Below are 19,931 nucleotides of genomic sequence, written 5' to 3'. Positions count from 1 at the left end.
TATTAGAGCTAACGAAGTATACTTAGGTCATTGGAGCCACAAAAACCATAGTGTGTTGCTGCTGTTGTTGTTGCCTTGTGATGCTAGGGATTGAACCCAGTGCCTTACATATGCCAGGTAAGCCTTCTTCCATGGATCCATACCCCAGCCCATAAGTGTCAGTTTTTGGTTTTAACTTATTGTTACAGATAATTATAATCGTTTCCATAGGATGAGCTAACTTTTTGGTTTTGTTGTCTGAATAAACCTGAAACTAATTATAATTTCTGTTTCTTCTCCTTGGTGTAGCTTATCAACCAGCCCAGCAGTATTCCTTCGGAACAGGGGGGCCGGCAATGTACCGACCTCCGCAGCCTTCTGCTCCTCCTGCCGCAAGCGCTTACCCTAACACCCCTTATGTCTCTTCTACTGCTTCCTATTCTGGGCATGCTCCACTCTACACAGCACAACACCCGACCTCTTCTCCTACCTCCAGCCCTGTTGCTGCTTTCCCTCCTCCTTCTTCCTCGGGGGCATCCTTCCAGCATGGTGGACCAGGAGCTCCCCCGTCATCCTCCGCTTACGCGCTGCCTCCTGGAACAACAGGTACACTGCCTGCTGCCAGTGAGCTGCCTGCATCCCAGAGAACAGGTCTGCGCTTGAGGGGATTGGTTTGCCTGCCTGATGTTTTGTGAACAGGGGCGGGGGTAACCCTCTTTGTACTGGTAATGTGAGGTGGCAGTTGAGTTTTCATAACAAATTCTGTGAGTGTGATTCTCTTATAATAAACTTAACTGCCAGATGAAGAAAGCTTAGCACTTCAGAAGAGTAAGTATGTAATCTGCCACGGAACCTAAAATGAGTGGTAAGAAATTCATTGGTAAGTGGTAGCTGAAATCAGATTTAGTTGACATTAATTTCTTTACTTGAACAAAGGTATGCTCTGTTCTTAGTTGAAAATTTAGAAATTACTTGTTGCTTAAAATCTTCATGGAAATTAAACAGTACAGACTCTCAATGAGGTTGTAGAAATTTTACAGTTGTAAATATTTCTAAGAGCATGATCTCAGTATGCTTCACCATGAAGCATATTTCATATGTAATTTTTTTCTTTCGGGCAAGTCTGTACAAATCATTTTTGCACAGTTGTTTTCAAGAGGTAGGTATTTGTTACTGTTTTTTATGTATTTTTGAGGACTTTGTCTTTTAAGTAGTTTTATATTCATAGCAATAGGACCTCACAAGGAGGACCTCACAAGGAGGTCCTATGAGACAGTACAAAGCTATATCCCCAGCCCTTAGTTGCCTAAGCTGGCCTTAAACTTGCAGTGCTCCTGCCTTGGTCTCTCAGGGTGCTGTGCTTACAGGCATGCACCACTATGGCTGACTAAAATATTACTACTACTTTTAAAGTCTTGTGGAGAATTGGTCCAGGGTTATACACGTCTCTTAAAACCATGGTACCAATCCCATATATAATACATTTTTTCGTATACATATGTATCTATGGTAAAACATAATTTATGAATTAAGCACAATGAGATTAATGGACAATAGCTAATAAAATAGAACAGTTATAACCTGTAATAAAATGGCCAGCATCACAATTCTTGTACTTTGGAGCCTTTATTAAGTAAAGCAAAGTTACTTGAACAAAAGTACAGCAATCCCATGGCAGCTGATCAGGTACCTGAGAGGGGCCCTGAAGCATTGACAGGCAGGTAGCTGTCTAGTGTGGGCATGTTGGATAGCAGGATGTTCACATGTACCATTGTAAGTGTAAGACAGAGCAGGATGGCATGAGATCTTTTCAGACTACTTAGAATGGTGCAGTTTGAAATATTTTTGCATTATTTCACAGTGCCCATGAATTATTAATATTCCTCATTTTTGACCATAAATAACTGAAACTACAGAAAGTTAAACTACAGTTAAGGGAGCACTACTGTATGTTCATCCTCCATTACTGTACATAATGAAATTTCAGGAATACACTACAGGTGTCTGAGTAGTTTGGTGTTTCTAGAGAAAGGAGTGCCAGCTTGTTTGTAGAGCGCGCGTTTCGTAAGTGCCTGTTCTTTTTGACAGGACCCATTTGAGTAAGTGCATAATGATGAGAGTTCTTGAGGAAGAGAAGTAGCATGGGCTCAGGGAAATCCCTGCTTCAAAGTCGGTGCTGGGCATGTTGGTGCGGCAACTCGGAGGTGTGGCAGGAAGATTGCAAGTGTGAACCTAGTTGAGCACCTTGGAGAGACACTATTTCAATGTAAATAAAGGGCAAGGGATGTAACCCAATGAGAAGGTCAAGGTTCAGTCCCCAGTACCAGGTTAAAAAAGAAAATAGTACAGGAAAGTAGGGAAAGGAAGTGACATGGAGGAACTAACCTTGTACATGATCCAGTACACGCTACATATTACTTAGATCTTGCAGCCCTGAGAATAGATATAATTAGGGTTTTTTTTTTTAATTGCTGATAACGGAACTGAGTTTCTTAGGAGTTACATAATGGCACAGTGATAGTCTCCAGTTTGGGATACAAACCTGGGATTGAGTCTTCAAAACGTTCGTTCATTCTGCATCAGAGATTCTAGTCTGATACAAGTGATAGAAAACTTTCAGTGTTGGAATTACAAAAATTATTTAGCAGTGCTGTTCTACTGTTGTAAGCATTTGTTACTTTACAGTATAAATATTTGCATGGGTGTTTTTTCCTCTTGGGCACAGATGAGTCTTGGCTTTTGGCTTTTGCACAGAGTAGCTGGAATGTTCTAACCTGGCTGAGAAACAATGGCTGATGAGAAGCAGCACAGAATCATTTCTGGTACTCAGCGCGCACTGTCTCTGCCGGCTGCATTGTTACTTCGTGCACGTTAACAGTCTCCTGTGTTGTAACGGTTACAGTTCGCCATGTTTTATTTCTGCATTTCCTAAAAAAATTTTTTTTAAGTTATATAAGTAATTGTGATTGAAATTTCTCTATTCTAATGTATCTTAGATCATGATTTTGTTCAGGATTTAGGAATTCTAATTGGCCAGTGGTTAATTTTTAATAGAAACAAACTAGATTTTCAGGGTCAGTATCAATGAACCATAGAATTACATACTCAAGGCTCAGAGAAATGAATGTTGGAACCAGCAAAATGTTCATTCGGTAAATTCTTAATGAGCACCTCAGTCTGCAGTAACTTCATGTTCTCACTAGCCTCTGCAATCCACTTCTCTACTTCCTGTCTCTTGGTAGGACCTTCTAGGTACCTGATAGAAGTAGAGTCATGCAAATTGATAAAAAATTTGAACAGGGCTTATCTGGGTCAAAATGAAATATGCTGAAATATAGTACATGGTTTAAGGCTAGGAGTTAGTCTGGCAGGTATCACGGAGAGGGTGTGGTTATTGTGAGGCTCTTCCCTTGGTTCTGTGGCCCTAGCAGCCCCGCTGACCTGTTCCTTTTGAGAGTCCTACGGAAGCTGATTTGATTCACTTTTACTCCTAACTTAAATTTGCTTTCATTGTGACTTTACTGTCATCTTACCAAGGGAGGATATGAAGATTACCTCACAGGCTTCTCTGTGCTGCTACTAGTTCATGAAGTCAAGACACCCCGCCAGGCTTGCATGTCTGTGTAACTCCCTGCCCCAAGAGGTCAGAGACAAAACAGTTGTCTTTACCACCTGCTGGCCATGGAGGGGAAGTGAGTGCTGTTGAAACTTACAGAGCCAGCCCCAAACTCTGACGGTATTTCTGGGTGTGTAACACATTGGCCCCTCAGCCTTGGTGCTGAAGTCGGGCTAGAAAGTGCATCAGTGGTGGGAATCAGGTTGGTCCTGCTGAAACACAAACATACGACTCCCCGAGCACTTACTAACTGTAGGCTAAGGAAGTTACTGTCTTGTATGGGGTGTTAGTTGTAAGGTCACAGTTCATTGTTGCAATTAAAAATAGAAAATCACTATGGATAATTATCGTTGATGACTGTTTTCTTCCATTAAGCAGGATGAAGAAGTTGGCTTGTTTAAGAGCCATATTGTATGAAAAATGTATTAATCAGTTAATCCTAGAATCTCATTCCACATGGCAAGGTTTTAGTCTATTGGAATGCCTCTCTCACCTCACAGAATGTTTTGGTTTTGCTTCAGAAGTACCAGGGCCTTCACTCTACATCCTCAGCCCTTTTTTATTTTTTTATTTTAAGGCAGGGTTTCACTTACTTGGACTGGGGTCAAACTTGTGATCCTTCTGCCTTAGCCTCGCAGAGTGCTGGGATTCGAGGTTGCACCACCACAATCATCTTCAGCTTCTTGAGCTCAAACTGAGTTGAATTCACTCTTAATTAGTATATTCTCTTGGTTCCTCCCTTGCCACATGAAGGTGGTTGAATTACAAATTCTCTTTTGCTTTGAGGTTGGCCTGACCTGAACCCTTACTGCCTGGCAGTTGGAGCTGCTATATTCTGGCCTGCTTCCCTCTTCTCTACTGCTAGAAACACCAGTTGTAGCAAAAGAAGATCTGCGAGGCGTGTGCTATGTAGTCTCCAAGTCCATGCATCCCCAGAAGAGTAGTGTGAGATGGTTGTGGATTTCTTGGCCCTGTTCCTTACATTTATATTCATATTCATGGTGTGACCCCGGAAATTACATGTTCTTCAGAATGTAGAAAGGCCCGCTGGGGCACTGCAAACCTGGCAGCAAAGAGTAGCACACGGTGCCAATGGTGTTGGCTTGTTGGTATTAACAGATGCAGTGCTAGAGTCTGCAGAGCCATGTGGACTTTTTCCGTTTCTCTTTAAATTCCTACTGCTTGATACCAGCAGTATCTGTGTCATAGCGGTAGGTGGCTGGAAAGACTGGACTTCAGGCCCTGCCATTTTACCTAATGAATTGGAATCCAAATTTAAACAGCCAGATTCTTCTCAGCTGATGTGGATCATAGGTTTGAATAACCTTAGTTTATGTGGTATAATATGTTGGGAAATACTATCCTCGGGGGTGCTGCAAAATTTGATTTGTCAAATAGAAAATGGGATTATATCTGTAATCCCAGCTACTCAAGTGGCTGAGGCAGGAGGATCACAAGTTCAAGGCCAGCCTGGGCAAATTAGCAAGGTCCTGTCTTAAGTTTGTAGAAGACTAAAGGTGTAGCTCAGTGGCAGGGCACTTGCCTCACATATGCAAGGCCCTGAGTTTGATCTCGGGTAGATCAAAGAAAAAAACAAAACAGGCAAATGACTAAGGAAATAAGTGTTATTTTAAATAAAAGGATAGCATTTACTCTCAGAATAGCACAGTAAAAGAAAAAAAAATGATGATGTTTGAGTTAATTGATCTGATATAAAGGAATTCACTTGGGCTAAAAACTTGCTTTCTTAATTGGATAGATGATATTTCACATGACTTGTTTTAAGGAGTAAATTTTGGAGCTGAGCTCCATGGGCTGAGGAGGAGGATTGCAAGTTTGGGGCCAGGCTGGGCTGTAGAGTAAGATAGACATTGTCTAAGTAAAGAAAGGAAGTTTTGTGCTTTTTTGACGTTAGTTTGCTTTTTTGTGGCGGGGGGTTGATGGAGGGAGAAGCAGCAATTATAAGTAGAGTTAAGAATGTCTGCAACGATACTATTGAAGTGACTTCTACATTTTGTCTGCAGAAAATCAGTTTGTCCAAGACCAGACACTTATGTTTGAAGGTGAATTGGTTGCAAAATATACCTTTGGAAATCTTTCAATCACTGAATATAATTAATGGACATTAACAGTAATGCATGTGAGCTACAAAGATGATGGTGTTATAAATCTGATCTGAGTCTTTTATTATTTGGCATCTTAATTAAATCAAATTTTACACCTGATTGGATTTACATGACAAGTAGCTTTAAATCATAAAAGCTGTTTATTTTATATAAACATAAAGATACCTATACCAAGATTGTCTTCCATACAGTTGAGGTTGGTAGTGACGGGAGAAATTCGAATGATTAACCTGTGTGTGACCAGCAGTGTTAAGAATTTTTAAGCAAATACAGCATGTGATTTAATATTTTGTGGTTAACTCTAGCATTTTGAGCCTTATTTGGCATTTTACCCCCTAATGAACATGTAGGAAATTCTGTTTTCAAAATTAAAGCAAATGATGCCGGGCATGGTGGTGCACGCCTGTAATCCCAGCACTCGGGAGGCTGAGGCAGGAGGATCATTGCACGTTTGAGGCCAGCTTGGGCTACACAGTGAGTTCAAGACCAGCCTGAACTGCATGGCAAGACCCTTTTTCCAAAAAAAAAAAAAAAAAAAAAAAAAAATCAAATGAGCACATGGTTAGATCTACAGTTTTAGAAGTTTTTTGACATCATTCATGTTACCACAGTGTCTTTCGTTGCTCAGCAGTTTGTTGTGACTTAGTATCATACATACCAGTTAAACAAGGAAAAGTAAAAATACTGAAAGAAAATTTATTGGAAGGGGAGTTTTTTTTCTCTATATACACAAACTGAAGGTTTTTTTTTTTTAAAGCAAGTATTTGGTTTCTTATAGGAGATAGCAAAACTCAAACTTAAATGTAAAATTATTATATTGTTTTGAAAGTATCCTATTATCTAGAATGTTTGATTTCTTGAAGATATTGGTATTAAAACACTTAATGAGTTCTGTTACTGGTGTCCATTTTTAACTTTACAATGATAGAACTTTGTATTTTTGAGAGGAATATATAATTGACAGTATAATTGTTGTCAACCTGTACAGATACTTTAATGCCTTTTTCTACTTTATCGGTAGTTCTTAAGGCAAAGATTATAAACATTGCTACTGTCATATAGTTTGACTGTTTTTTTAAATAGTATTTCTACTATGTTTAGAGTATTTGTAGATGATTCACTTGTGTTTAATTGTTTTTTTTTTTTTCAAGGAAGAAATTGCTCCCATTTTTTGGGTGGTGTTGTATATATCAGAAGACTTTTTTTTAGTAGACTCTGGTGGTTTACTTTTTCTTCATTAGGAAAAAATAGCTGATCTTTATAGGCTGTGCACTAGTATAGATATAAAGACTTCATCATCCTTAAGTTTGACATAGCTTTTCCTGTTAACTACAAGTAATACTAAGAAAACCTGCCTGTCAAGTCAAGGCCTTATGACTATTAAAGGTGTGAGTTTTAGAATCCAAGATTATGTAGTGAACCCCACAACTCAGTTGGTAAAATCTGTGTGACAGTTGTTCAGGTAGGGAGGATTTCAAAGTATTAGATGATGAGTTCAGTTTCATTTTCTTCCTTTAAATATTCTAAAGAAAATGTCTTGTGTTACCTATTCCAGGTTCTCAGAATGGTTGGAATGATCCCCCGGCTTTGAACAGAGTGCCCAAGAAGAAGAAGGTACTAGAACAAGATGTCCAGCCAGTGGCCTCCAGATCTTATGGGATCACATAGCCACCTGGCGCAGCCCACATTTCACTGATCTTTCAGACACAAAGCTTACTGATTGATGTGTTCAAAGTGTATTTCGTCAAGTGTCTTCTAATCCATGCGAGAAAGAAAGTAGAAAATAGTATCTCCAAAACTTGGCTTTATAAATTAAAGCCCTTTTAGAAGATAAGATGTAAAAAGAGTTGCTTTGGCCTTTGGGTTCCAGCAGTAATTATGATTTTCTATTTCTATTTTGTTTGTCTCATATATAATGAATGAAGAAATAGCCTTACAGTTGAGCATTTTTTTTTACATCCATAATTGTTGAAAGCTATTTGTGCACAAAATACACAAAGGATTTTCCTTTCCTTCTTTCTTTGCAAGCCAATTTTACTTTTTAGTCCTAGTGACTCCCTTCTCCCAAATGAAGTAATGAGAGGTCATAACATACAGCTTAGAAATAATCAGAAATGCAGTCTCTACTTCTGGTGTCATTGAATTGCTGGGTAGTATCTACCTAGGGACCTAGGATAAAAGTATGTTAAATTACATCCTGATGAGTCAGGTGCAGTGGTACACACCTATAATCCCAGCATTCTGGGAAGCTGAGGTAGAAACACAAATTTGAGTCAAGCCTAGGCAGCTAAGCAAGACCCTGTCACACAATAAAAAATAAAGGACTGGGATGTAAGTCAGTGCACAGGCCTTGGACTCAATCCCCAGTCACATTTAAAAAAAACAAAAAACACTCTGATAGCACTAAACACTGGCATATCTTGACTCCATATTGCTAGATGCGGTGGACTTGGCATCCTCTTCCAGAAATGCTGTTTTAGCTGCCCTTTACTGGTAGTAACAAAGGGAGGAGGAGAGGTCAAGGTTTAAGTTCCTTACACTTCTTCACCAGGTTAGCTGTACTTTTATGTTTCACTCTAGATCCACATGAAATTTCATTTGTGAAAAAGAATTCTGACTACCATTAAAATTTTCAAAAAATCATACAGTGTTCTAACTCCCTCATTTAAAATTGTCTCTCTGTCTCTGTCTCCCTCTGTCTCCATCTCTCTCTCTCTCTCTCCCCCTCTCTCCAGGCTGTCCTTGAGCTCTGTTTAGCCCAGGCTAGCCTCAAACTTGCGGAGATCCTGCCTCAGCTTCCTAAGTGCTGGGGTTGTAGGTGTTTTGCCACTGTACCTGGCCATGTCATTTTTCTTTGTATCCTCAGTGTCTTTTCTTTTCATGTTTTAAAAGATGCCTGAAAACTTCATGCCTCCTGTTCCCATCACGTCACCAATAATGAACCCTTTGGGTGACCCCCAGTCACAGATGCTCCAGCCGCAACCTCCAGTGCCAGGACCACTGTCAAACCAAGCTTCTTACCCGCAGCCACATCTCCTGGGCAGCCAACCCCTCCATGGTCTGCAGCAGCCGCTCAGCCAGGCTGGTGTGCCCACAGCTTTCCCGAAGCCCAACATCGAGGGTGCCCCAGGGGCTCCAATTGGAAATACCATGCAGGTAACAGTAAATCCATGGACATGGAATGACAGATGGTACATTTGCTTTCATGTGTTAACTTTTATGCTTATACCATTATTAATATTTTAAGTTTGGTTTTGGTGTAGACAACCTAAACAAACAATGGTAACCCCTTTCTTTTATTTCTTTGAATTTTTTTGATTTGTTGTTTTGAGACAGAGTCTCATTATGCAGTTCAGGCTGGTCCTGAACCCACTGTGTAGCTCAGGCTGGCCTTGAACTCATGGAGATGCTCCTGCCTCAGCCTCCTGAGTGCTGGGATTATAGGCATGTGCCACGCCTGGCAGTAATCCCTCTTTTTAAAAATTGCTCATGTATGTATATTATTGTGCAATTACATGGCCACATCATACAGTTGTGGTTACTGACTAGATCAAGTAAAGTACTGTAATTGCCAAGTTACGTAAACATTCGTTCTCCAATATGTAACTCTCTTCCAAAGCTTGTATGATGTGGCTACCATCTGTCTTAATCTGTCTCTAGTTTGGTCTTGTCTTCTCTTTGCTTAGAATATTACAGCTTTCCATTGGTCTTGGGCTAAAGACCAAACTATTTTACAGGCTCTAGGAATAAAACATAAAATGGCAGGATAAACAGAAATAAGCAAACAAGCACCTCAAGCGGCCACTCTAACTAGCCAACCATGTTTTCCAAGACCTTGCTTCTGTTTCCTGCTGGCACAGTTTACTCTTCCCATCAGTCACTTTCAGTAATGGCCAGTACACGTCCCCTAGTTAGCGCCTGCCCAGTCTTACTTGGGAAAATGCAGCCGATGGGAGGAGGGCTTTACCTTAATCGTCTGATTTCAGTTGTACTTTCCTTAGTCGTTTTACATGTTCACCATGTCATTTTGAGTAGGTCTGTCTACAAGATTTCTGATTTCCCTTCGTTGCATAGATTCAGAACTTTGTGTATAAGGTTCCTTCTTTTCATTTCTTTTGGTTTTTTTTTTTTTGTTTTTCTTTTTTTCCAGTACCCGGAATCGAACTTACGACCTTGTGCTTGCCAGGTAGGCGCTGTGCCTCTGAGCTAAATCCCCAGTCCACCTTATCATTTCTGATACTGTTTTTTTCTAGCATGTACAGTCTTTGCCAACAGAAAAAATTACCAAGAAACCTATTCCAGATGAGCACCTCATTTTGAAGACCACATTTGAGGATCTTATCCAGCGCTGTCTCTCTTCAGCCACAGATCCTGTATGTATTTTTTCTCATATTTTGCTTAATCAAAATAATTCTTCATGAGCTCTTCTATTATTGCTTGAAGTTCTACAAGATATAGTCCTTTAAAAAATTGTAGAAAACGAATAAAGCTAGCACTTGATTACATGTAGAAATATATTTGTTTCATATATAAACATTTAATCCTAATAGTAACTCCAGGATAGGTAGACTTCTCCTTTTTGTTATACAGATAAGGAAATTAAGGCAAAGAACAGTTAAGTCTTCTTATTTGAGGTCAGGGCCAGCATTTCAGCCCAGACATTCTTGCACCAGATTTCTGCAGACCTCCTCTTTGGTACATAAATAGAACAGAACAGTAGTCCACAGAAAACTCCAGTTTGGGGCTTCCTTCTAAATTTACAGTTGAAGCTTTTGAAACTAGATAGATTCTCTTTAACTTTGTAAAGATCTTAAAGATAGCTTAATATTGTAGATACTGAAGTCTTAATCATAGTTCAAGCAACTGATTTTTATTTACTTAGAGGATGGCTGCCAGTGTATTGGCAATGACAAAAGCCCTACAAAGCTAATCTTGTTTTAAATGGAACCTTGTTTTCTGCCAACAAATATTGAATATATTTCTTTCAAGTCACTGGCCACTTGTCTACTTGCAAAAGACGGCTTCTGGAATGTGTTGTTTTGTCTGCCATTGAGCATTAATATGTGCAGCCTTCTACTAGCCTTGGGAAAAGCAGTTCCTTTTACTGAAAGTGTCATGAAACCAAGGGGCGAACAGAAACCGCAGTGCTGGCCTTTCTGGGATGAATGAGAAGCCAGAGCACAGGTGAAGTGATAAACAGATACGCACTGTCCCCTGAGTGGATTGGTTATAGTCATTCAGAAATGGAGGCATTCTAATAAGAATGTCGCAAAACTCCAGTCCTCCCTCAGGCATGAGGCAACACAGAGAGATTGGGAGGACACATAATGCATGGTCTAGTACTGTCAGTTCTGGTTGCATTTTACCTCCCCTGGGTCAGCATTTCATCTCTCTTCGGAGTGGATACTGAGGAGCCCAGGGCAGACCAGAACCATAGAAGACAAGCAGTTACTGTAATAGGGGAGAAATTCTACGACCCTTCCCTGTTGTCCCCTTACCTTGAGGTAGGGCTTCTGTTTGTAGCTGTGCTATAGGGATATCCTTCTGCAAAAGTCCATTTTAATCAGTAGTTGGAATAATTTTTATAGCATAGTGTTACTCTTGGTTTTGTTTTAGTTATGTCCAAGCAGCACAGAGTGATTTTGTGACACAACCTAGCATGTGATATGCTTGATGGCCTCCTCTCTCCTCTGTCCTCTCCAGACCCGCAGGCATTCATTCCTTCATCAGACTTCCCCCAGAGCATGTGAGAGAAACCTTCCCACAGGCCTGCCTTCGCTCACTTCTGCATGTGGGAGCTGCTGTTCAAGTGTCCATTAGCCATCAGGCTTTCCTGTACTCCTCCCAGCGCTGCTGGCCCCTAACCTGTTAATGTGTCTTTGTGGCGCTTACACCATCTGACATACAGTGTGCTGTCTGTTTAGTGTCTTTTCCCACCCAGTAGAATACGTGCTCCCTGACATGTGAAACTCCCCAGCACAGCATCATCAGTATTCAATAAATATTAAAAAATGGCATTACTGTTGTACCATGTAGATCATTAAGTTAATCACATTGTACTTTTTTAAATGATACTTTTAGTCTCACTATTTATAGTAGTGGGATAGAAAGAAAAAAATTACTTTTCCTTATTCAGTGATTTGAAGTTGCCAGAAGATAGTTTCCTTTTCCTTGTCTGGTGCTATAAAAGCACAAAAAGAGGCAGGATTGAGCGTACCAAGTGTACAGTAGTAGTTTTGAAAGGTTCAGCAAGGGTCCACAGTTCCCGCTGTTTGCATCCTCTAACCCGTATAATCTTACGTAACTAGTCTGAAGACCTTCTTTTCTGTGGGACATTGACCCACAGCGCCTCCAGCGGCCTGTGACGGTAGTGCAGTTTCACACACACCTGGCCAAGTAGTTTGTAGGCCAGAGGAAATCCAGTCAGTACCCCTTCGTGCACACTGGAAGGAAGTTTCCTTCTCTCCGCTGCCTACTGTCCTGTCCTTGATAGATTACTGATGCCCATTCTAAGCATTTCTTGATCCTAGTTGCCTCCATTTCTTTGATAAAAGGAAACTGTTCAACATCGTAAGGGTGAGGTTTAGTGAAGTGAGATAGGGCAAGTTCCATGAATAAAATGCTCCAATATAATGTCCGTTTTTCCTCCTGCAGCAAACCAAGAGGAAGCTAGATGATGCCAGCAAACGCTTGGAGTTTCTATACGATAAACTTAGAGAACAGACAGTAAGTTTGGGAGAAGAACGATTTGTAATAATCAGTTATTTCTAGTTGCTGTAAAATAAGCATCTCATTAGCACTTAGTTTGGTGGCAAAACTGTTACGACAGTTACAGAATGGGCTTTCCTCTGACTGTACATCTGAATCTTGGATTTCATTCATGTGAAGTGAGAGAATAGTGCAGAAGAGAGAGCCATTTTAACGCTTTTCATAGCAAAGACTAGAAAACAAATTGGCTTGTGTTGACCCTAAGGTAGCTGACCTTTTGTTGTCCATTTTATGGCCCATGTATTGAGAAATGAGAATCTAGGCAGGTACTTTATTTGATAGGGAAGAAATCTGAAATCTTCCTTGTATTTTAAGACTCCTGATCTTTTTCCACAAGAGCAGCTGTTACACAAAGGCAAAGCCAGATGAGCAAGAGAGAGCTGTTCAGAGAGAGCCCACAGCTAGGAGCTGGGCACTAGCTGCTTCCTCACCCCACCCCTCCATTCAGTTCTAGAATTGTTTTACTTCGATTAATGAAACCCTCATTTATTAATGAGGATGGGAGAGGAAAAAACACTAGCACTTGTATATTCTTGTATGTCAGCATTCTTGCAGCCCAGTCTCCATAGCCAGTCTCATCAGATAAAAGTATCTTATTTTTCTCATGAGAGCCAAACCAGAGAAAGTTAATACAACAGTTAAGTGGCGTGGTCCATGGACTGATCTAAAATAATTTCCATCTAAATTATAACTTGTTTGCCAAACAATGACATGGAAAAAAATGCAAGCTTTTTGTTTTTAAGAGATGACAAGGCTGGGCATGGGGGCGTGCACCTGTGGTCCCAGGACCTCAGGAGGCTGACCTTGGGAGGATCACTTGACGCCAGCCTGGCAACACAGTGGGATTCCTTCTCAAAAAGATGACAGGATTATAAAAAGCAGTTAAGAACTGGTAAATTGAATATATGGTCAAGCTTGTTGCCCTACTAACAGAAGTAGACCAAAACTTCAAGACTCTTTTGTAGATAAGATTTTATATATAAGTTGGGTCCTTACCTTAAGATTTAATGACTTAAGAATTTTTAATCTCCTTCATAAACTTAGGAGAAACTTTAAAAGGAGTGCAGCTCTTTATAAAATAGTAAGTACTTGTGTGGAAAGAAATATTAGTATTTCAGCTTAGGAGAAAAAAAATCTGGCTGCATCTCTTTAAGAAAATACCTTGGGGCCAGGGATATAGCTCAGCGGTGTAAGTGCTTGCCTGGCAAGCCTGAGGTCATGAGTTCAATTCCTGTATCGGACAAAAAAAAGAACAAACCTGGTTTATAGATATGTGTAATTCATAAATAATCTCTCATCATGAATCATTTTGTCATTGTTCTGATTTATAACTTAACTGTTGCGTGGTCTAAGAAGCTATTTCTAGAGATGGTCAGTGGTTCATACATTTTTTAAATGTTTATTCCAAGTTCTACTAAAGTATCTGGGTTTAATGTGTATAGAAGTCTCACAGAGAAGTTCTCGCATAATTTTTCTCTTGGTTGCACCTTTATTTCAGCTTTCACCAACAATCATCAGTGGTTTACACAACATTGCAAGAAGTATTGAAACGCGAAACTACTCAGAAGGTTTGACCATCCACACCCACATAGTCAGCACCAGCAACTTCAGTGAGACCTCTGCTTTCATGCCAGTTCTCAAAGTTGTTCTCACCCAGGCCAACAAGCTGGGTGTCTGAAGGACAGCTGTACCCAGCCAATGTTGCCACTTTCCCAAAGAAGTATGTTTAAAGAGAAAATTGTAAGACAAGGACCAATCCTCATCAGCATGTTTCCATAGCAGCCAATAAGAGCTTTCATATTCTTTCTGCAGATACCCACCTTAGAACTGTTCCAGATCCTGGTGCTTTTGTTTTAATCTTTTCTTGCCCATTATGATTTTCTGATTCTGCAAAGCATATTTCTGGATTACACATAGAATGGTTCATAATATTCTGACAAATGTGGTTTTTAAAAGTGTTTTGTTTGTTTTTGGAAAAATTGCATCTGGTTATGCATAAAGCAGAGCTAAAACTAAATTTCTTTCATGTTCACCTACTTTATCCATGTCAATCAGATTAAAGTGTGTAATCCTATCTTATGTGTATATAGTCTTTTTTTTTTTTTTTTTTTTTTTTTTCTTTTCCAGTGGTGACTGAGCTGGGAATATAGCTCAGTGGTAGAGTGCTTGCTGGCATACATAGGGCCCTGTGTTCAGTCCCCACCTCCACAGGGCAGAAAAACAACTGCTCATGGCAGTATAACCCTTTCATTGTGTCTGATGCTGTACCTTGGAACTGAACAAATAACTACACCTAGAAGTTGCTACATAGGTTTTAGCAAGTATTAATGAAAAGTGTGATTGCTAGCTTTAAATACCCATAGGAAAAGTGTTCATCTGCAGGGTATATTGAGCTTTTCTTTTGTTAATAAGTGTTTGTAATGTTTATTTGGGCTCAAGATTGAATTTTTTCCATTTTATAGTCAGAAATGTGCTCATACATTTTCTGTAATTTACCTGTAATTGACCTCAGCTACTTGGAGACTGAAGTCAGAAGATTGCAAATTCAGGGGCAGATTAGGGCAATTTAGAGAGACCCTGTATCAAAAACTAAAAAGGGCTGGTATGTAGCTCAGTGATTCCTGTTTGGCTAACACATACCTGCCTGGATTCATTCCCTAGTGCCACACACAAACACAGAGTCAATCATTAAGATTCCCTATAGTTGTGAAGTTTAAATTCAGGAAGAAAACTATTTCAGTCTGCCTCTTGAATGAAAGTTCCACATTTCCAGCCAGTTTTTCTGTGAAGTGAGTTTCTTATAATTTGTTGTTAAGAGCAGCAAGTTAAGGAGAAAATAATGGTCCTTGTTGAATGTGGAGAATTAGGTACTTTTATACTCAGTGCTGATACAATATTACCTAAGAGGGTTAGAAAACTGCAAAAGCAACAGTGGGACTGCTGTGTAGGTAGATGCTACCTCAAAGAAGATAGTTTATGAGACTTCCTTGGAGCCTGGGTGAAGTAGTTCGTGAGAACCTATTAATTCTCTCTGCTGGAATTCCCTGCTTGACAGTAAACTCCCCATTTAAAAAAAATTAACTTACTTGCCACGTATGGTGGAATAAGCCTGTAATTCCAGCACAGAGGCGGGTTGATCGCCATAAGTTTGAGGCCAGCCTGAGCTACACAGTGAGACTGTGTCTCAAAACAAAACAAAAATTAACCAATTTGGTTTTATAGCCAAAATAGCTTTGTAACAAAAGAGAGAACAAAAGTACCTGGCTAGCACCCGTGTGTGTTAGTCTTAGGCCTGGGGTGTCCAGACTTAGCGTCTCCTGTGTGTTTGGTAATGAGTGTTGGTCCCACTGAGATCACAGTTGGACCTTCTGGGCCTGCCTGCTAGACTGTGGCATCCATGCAAGTCTCCACTGGGAGAGCCAGCTGGCTTCCAGTGTTGGTTTTTACTTGCTTCTCTTATAATTAGGATTCATTCTATGGTATGATTTTACTAAATGTGAGTTCCTTAGCAACCAGTGGTACCTTAGTTATCTAACAGCTGCCTGAAAGATAAAGGAAGGGACAAGGACAGTGGTTTAATGCCTCTGACCATCATTTATCTCCTGAGCAGATTTGGCAAGACCTTCCTTTGACTCCTCTGGCATGACAGAGACTTCAGTTGGTGGAAGCATCATGAAGTCTTAGCATATATCATGTTCACATGTATGTATACATACATACATATGTGCTGCCCTCTGTTCTGTGGTCCCACTTCTGTGGTGGCAGCATCCCCAGATAGAGCCTCTGAACAATCTTCAGGGAATGTCCCTCACACCCTGAAGGTGCCAGCATACTTGTTTTATCTACATTTCTATAGCATCCATCCTGGTCATTGTTTTGGTAACTGTGCCAGTCACTTATATGACATTGTGTGCATGGGTGCCTCGTCATGGCCTGAGTGTGCATGCTGAACTTGCCAGTTGTTTGCCTTGTTCTCCCCCAGAGGCATGGGATGTATGAGTTTTAGGGAGGTTGAAGTGGACCTTGACAAATGAAAATGTATTGAGTTAACTAGTGTATGTGTTTTGTATTCTGGACTTAATACTTGTTTCCAGAGATCTCTCTTAAGTGTTTAGTTAGCAAACAACACTAATGCAGTTACATCTGAAACACCTAGAATGACTGTACAAACATCATTACTCAGTAATGTCTAAAACGTTTTAGTGGAGCTGCAGCCCCCATTGAAATTGAGTTTGGTTTAGGCTGACACTCTGTACATCAAGAAGCCTATCTCTGTTTTTACTGCTGATGCATTGTAGTTTTCAAATTACTTGACTTTTCTAAAACCACCTTTTATGTATCAGTGGGAAGGAGAGGGCTTCAGGATTCCCATGTGTCTCAGTTACTTTTCGTTGCTGGGACAAAATACCTGATGCCCAGAATTAAGGAAGGAAAGGTTTATTTAGCTCACAGTTTTTGGAGGTTTTAGTCCATATTCAGCTGGCTCCAAGGCAGAGTGGCACATGGCAGAGGGCAAAAGTTCATGATGCAAAAGACAGCAAAAGCAGTAAGAGCAAAAGCAGGTACAGCAGAGAGCAAGCCTCTTTCCCTGCCTTGTGTACAGGCTGTGTACCCTAGGATGAGTGTAGCATTCATACCCATAATCCTAGCATTGGACCATGAGCCAATCAAAAACTCTTAAACCCCCCCCCCACCATGACTGCATGAGGCTTTGTGAGGACATCTAGACACAAACCATAACACCATGAAATTCAGGAATCAAAAGAAACATAGACTTGGGGACTTTCATTTTTTATTTGCAAAGTTAAACCTAATGAAACAACTGAGAACACGTCTCTGCCATAATCTCTGAAAGGCTGCTTCCTGGCTCTAGAAAGTGGCACTCACCCTAGTGTTGTATTTAATTCAGTTTCTGTACTTCAGGAAACATTTACAACATCTGGAGTTTAGCAGAAATTTCATGTCCAGATAGATGTGTTTCCAGGTAGTCATGTAAATCAATAGGGACCTTATCTGAGGAACAGAACAGATTCAAATTGGACTGGAAGAAGAAAGTTCTAGACCAGTGATGGTGAACCTTTTAGAGCTTTCAGTGATACAAACAGCCTGCTGTGGCACTCCTGCCATAGGTTCCCCCACTACTGTTCTAGACTTTCCGAAAGGCAGGAGGTGAGTGAATATCACATTTAAGGAAACCTGAACCATGGTCTTGGGGATGACCAGTAAGTATGATTTGGTTAACAGTGAAGTCGTTTCAATATATATTTATCCAGTAAAGGAACTACCCACTCTGAGGACTGACATGAGAGTACAGTGGAGTTTAAAAACAGATTTCAGTAACAGGGAAAACAACCATTTCCCAAAGGGTTCTAAAATAACGTCTCGAAGCCACAGATGACCTTCTCTGGCTACCTTTGTTCCTTAAGGATTTTGGGGAGAGAACAAGTCAGTTTCTTTGTGATACTGAGGGCTGAACACGGAGCACTGAGCTCCAGTCTCAACCCTTATTACTTTTTTAAAGAAGGTGTCACTAAGTTGCCTGGACCACCATCAAACCCTTGGTCCCCTTGTCTTTGCTTCCCAAGTGCTAGGATTACAGGCATGCACCACCACCAGTTTTAACAGGGCTATGTCTGTCACAAGTGAAGATTCCCTCCGGGTGAGTTCCGCTTCGGCACTTTGATGGGAGGGATCTCATGTGTACTTGAGCCAGGCCTCTAGCATTAGGTCCGTACAACAGCCTAGGGAAGCTCAGTTATTAATTCAGCTTGCTGAGCACTACTCATAAGCAGTGGCATCTGGATTCAGCCAGTTGTGCCTACCAAAACCCTGTTTGTCCCGTTGTAAGAATAGCTGCTTCTGTAACAAGAATCAGAATTTTGATTTCTAATTTTAACCTGGCAATTCCCACTAGTGGAAAGTGATCATTATAATGGGTGACACTGAGCATTATGTGTTGGTGGCTTTTCAGGCTAATTTTCTTTGCATGGTGGAAAAGGTACCCCTGGAAAGCCAGTGTCTCCACTCGTGATGGGCAAAGGGGAGAGAGAGCCCTCTATCCATGCACCGCTCACAAAAGCCTTTCCGGTTGGCTTTGGGTCTCATGCCCACTCACAACCCCAGGGAGGTCAAGTCCAGGATGGGATGGGCAGAACTGGCTGACCCTAGTGTGCACACTGATTTTAAACCTCACCAGGACCACATAAAGGTCAGGTTAAGGAAAAAGAGAAGAGAAAAAACCGGAACAACCGGATAGCTCTTGCAGCTCACACTAAATACAGAATCAACATTCTAGACTGGAGGGGGACCTTTGGGTGGTGATCTGGGAGCTGTCTTCACCCCAGCTGCTCCTTACCTGGGAGTTAAGGGACCACTGTTGGTCAAATGATGTCACCTCACTCTGCTTCCATTGCCCAAGCAGGAGGAGGATGAGATCTCTGAACTCTGCTTTGGGCTCTGGAAGGCTACAGTCCATGTACTTTTCCCATATTGTCTTTATAAGTTAGAAGTCTTCTCAAGGAGTTGAAAGTAAACTGTTTAGTTCAAGGTCAGCCTGAACTGCATAGCAAGACCTTGTCTCAAAAATGGAAAAAAAATAATTGTGATAAGCACCAAAGTTTGAAGAAAGATGACAGACACAACACAGGCCTGTTTATATTTGTAAACCTCTTTTCCTTGTAGGGTTAATTTGATTTCCAGTCTGGAGAGAATAACACACTTAACCTTGATTGGAAACGAATGGGCAGACAGGAAAGAAATTTGTAATTTGAGGACAGATATATTTGTTTGTCCTTGAGCTCCTTAAGTTGTGACTTCTTTTGTTTTTTGAAACAGGGTCTCTTGCTGTGTAGTCCAGTTGGCCTTGAACTCACAGAAACAGGGTCTCTTGCTATGTAGTCCAGGTTGGCCTTGAACTCACAGCAACAAGTATGCACCACCAGGGCTGCTTCTGTAACAGAATCTGAAGTTTGGCTTCAGAAACACCTGGCATATGAGTTCTAGTTAGTGATACATATTTCCACTCAGCTAACCTTTCTGCACACCTGTTCCCACGGCAGGTACTGTCCACGTCTGAGTGATGGTGTAGAACACTCCGCCATGAACTTGGGTTTCCTTACAGTGTAAATCTGGGTCACCTTTTTGACATTCCTGAACTCTGTTTACAAATTCCCCTCCCTGCTGGCCAACAGCAGGGGCCTTTGCTTTTTAAGAGCAGCCTGTGGTAATTGAAAGCAGCAGGAAGAGAAAGAGGTCACGGAAACAGAAACAACAGCAGCTAATGCCAAAGAGAAAAAAACAAGAAGTCTTTCTGCCCTCAGAAACAAGCAAAACTATCCAAAAATAAATTGAGGTGGGTGTTAGGGCAGAGAACTGAAGGGCCAGAAAAGTTTAAGGGAGGGAAACTGCCAGTCCTGTCTTCTGTCACAATAGTAGGCGTTGTT

At 40.8% G+C, this 19,931-nt stretch overlaps 1 protein-coding gene across 13 annotated transcripts in view; it reads left to right on the top strand.

Moving 5' to 3' along the window:
- The window catches only part of Sec31a (SEC31 homolog A, COPII coat complex component), a 60,528-nt gene extending 45,965 nt beyond the window's left edge, over window positions 1-14,563 (top strand). For 6 of the 13 annotated variants that reach the window (XM_005388249.2, XM_005388248.2, XM_013516170.1 and 3 more), the window contains 7 exons: window positions 289-630; window positions 5,620-5,658; window positions 7,277-7,335; window positions 8,614-8,877; window positions 9,975-10,094; window positions 12,376-12,447; window positions 13,988-14,563. In XM_005388249.2, the coding sequence (XP_005388306.1) occupies window positions 289-630; window positions 5,620-5,658; window positions 7,277-7,335; window positions 8,614-8,877; window positions 9,975-10,094; window positions 12,376-12,447; window positions 13,988-14,167 (1,076 nt within the window). In that variant the 3' untranslated portion in view covers window positions 14,168-14,563. The remainder of the gene's footprint in view (window positions 1-288; window positions 631-5,619; window positions 5,659-7,276; window positions 7,336-8,613; window positions 8,878-9,974; window positions 10,095-12,375; window positions 12,448-13,987) is intronic. The other 7 variants (XM_013516171.1, XM_013516169.1, XM_005388253.2 and 4 more) reach the window with 4 other exon arrangements.
- Window positions 14,564-19,931: the final 5,368 nt, after the last annotated feature.

This window comes from Chinchilla lanigera, unplaced genomic scaffold (genome assembly GCF_000276665.1).
Source record: "Chinchilla lanigera isolate Chin_1 unplaced genomic scaffold, ChiLan1.0 scaffold00032, whole genome shotgun sequence".
Classification (NCBI taxonomy): domain Eukaryota; kingdom Metazoa; phylum Chordata; class Mammalia; order Rodentia; family Chinchillidae; genus Chinchilla; species Chinchilla lanigera.
The sequence above is the reverse complement of the archived record's forward strand: the minus strand, read 5'-3'. Positions and strand labels throughout refer to the sequence as shown.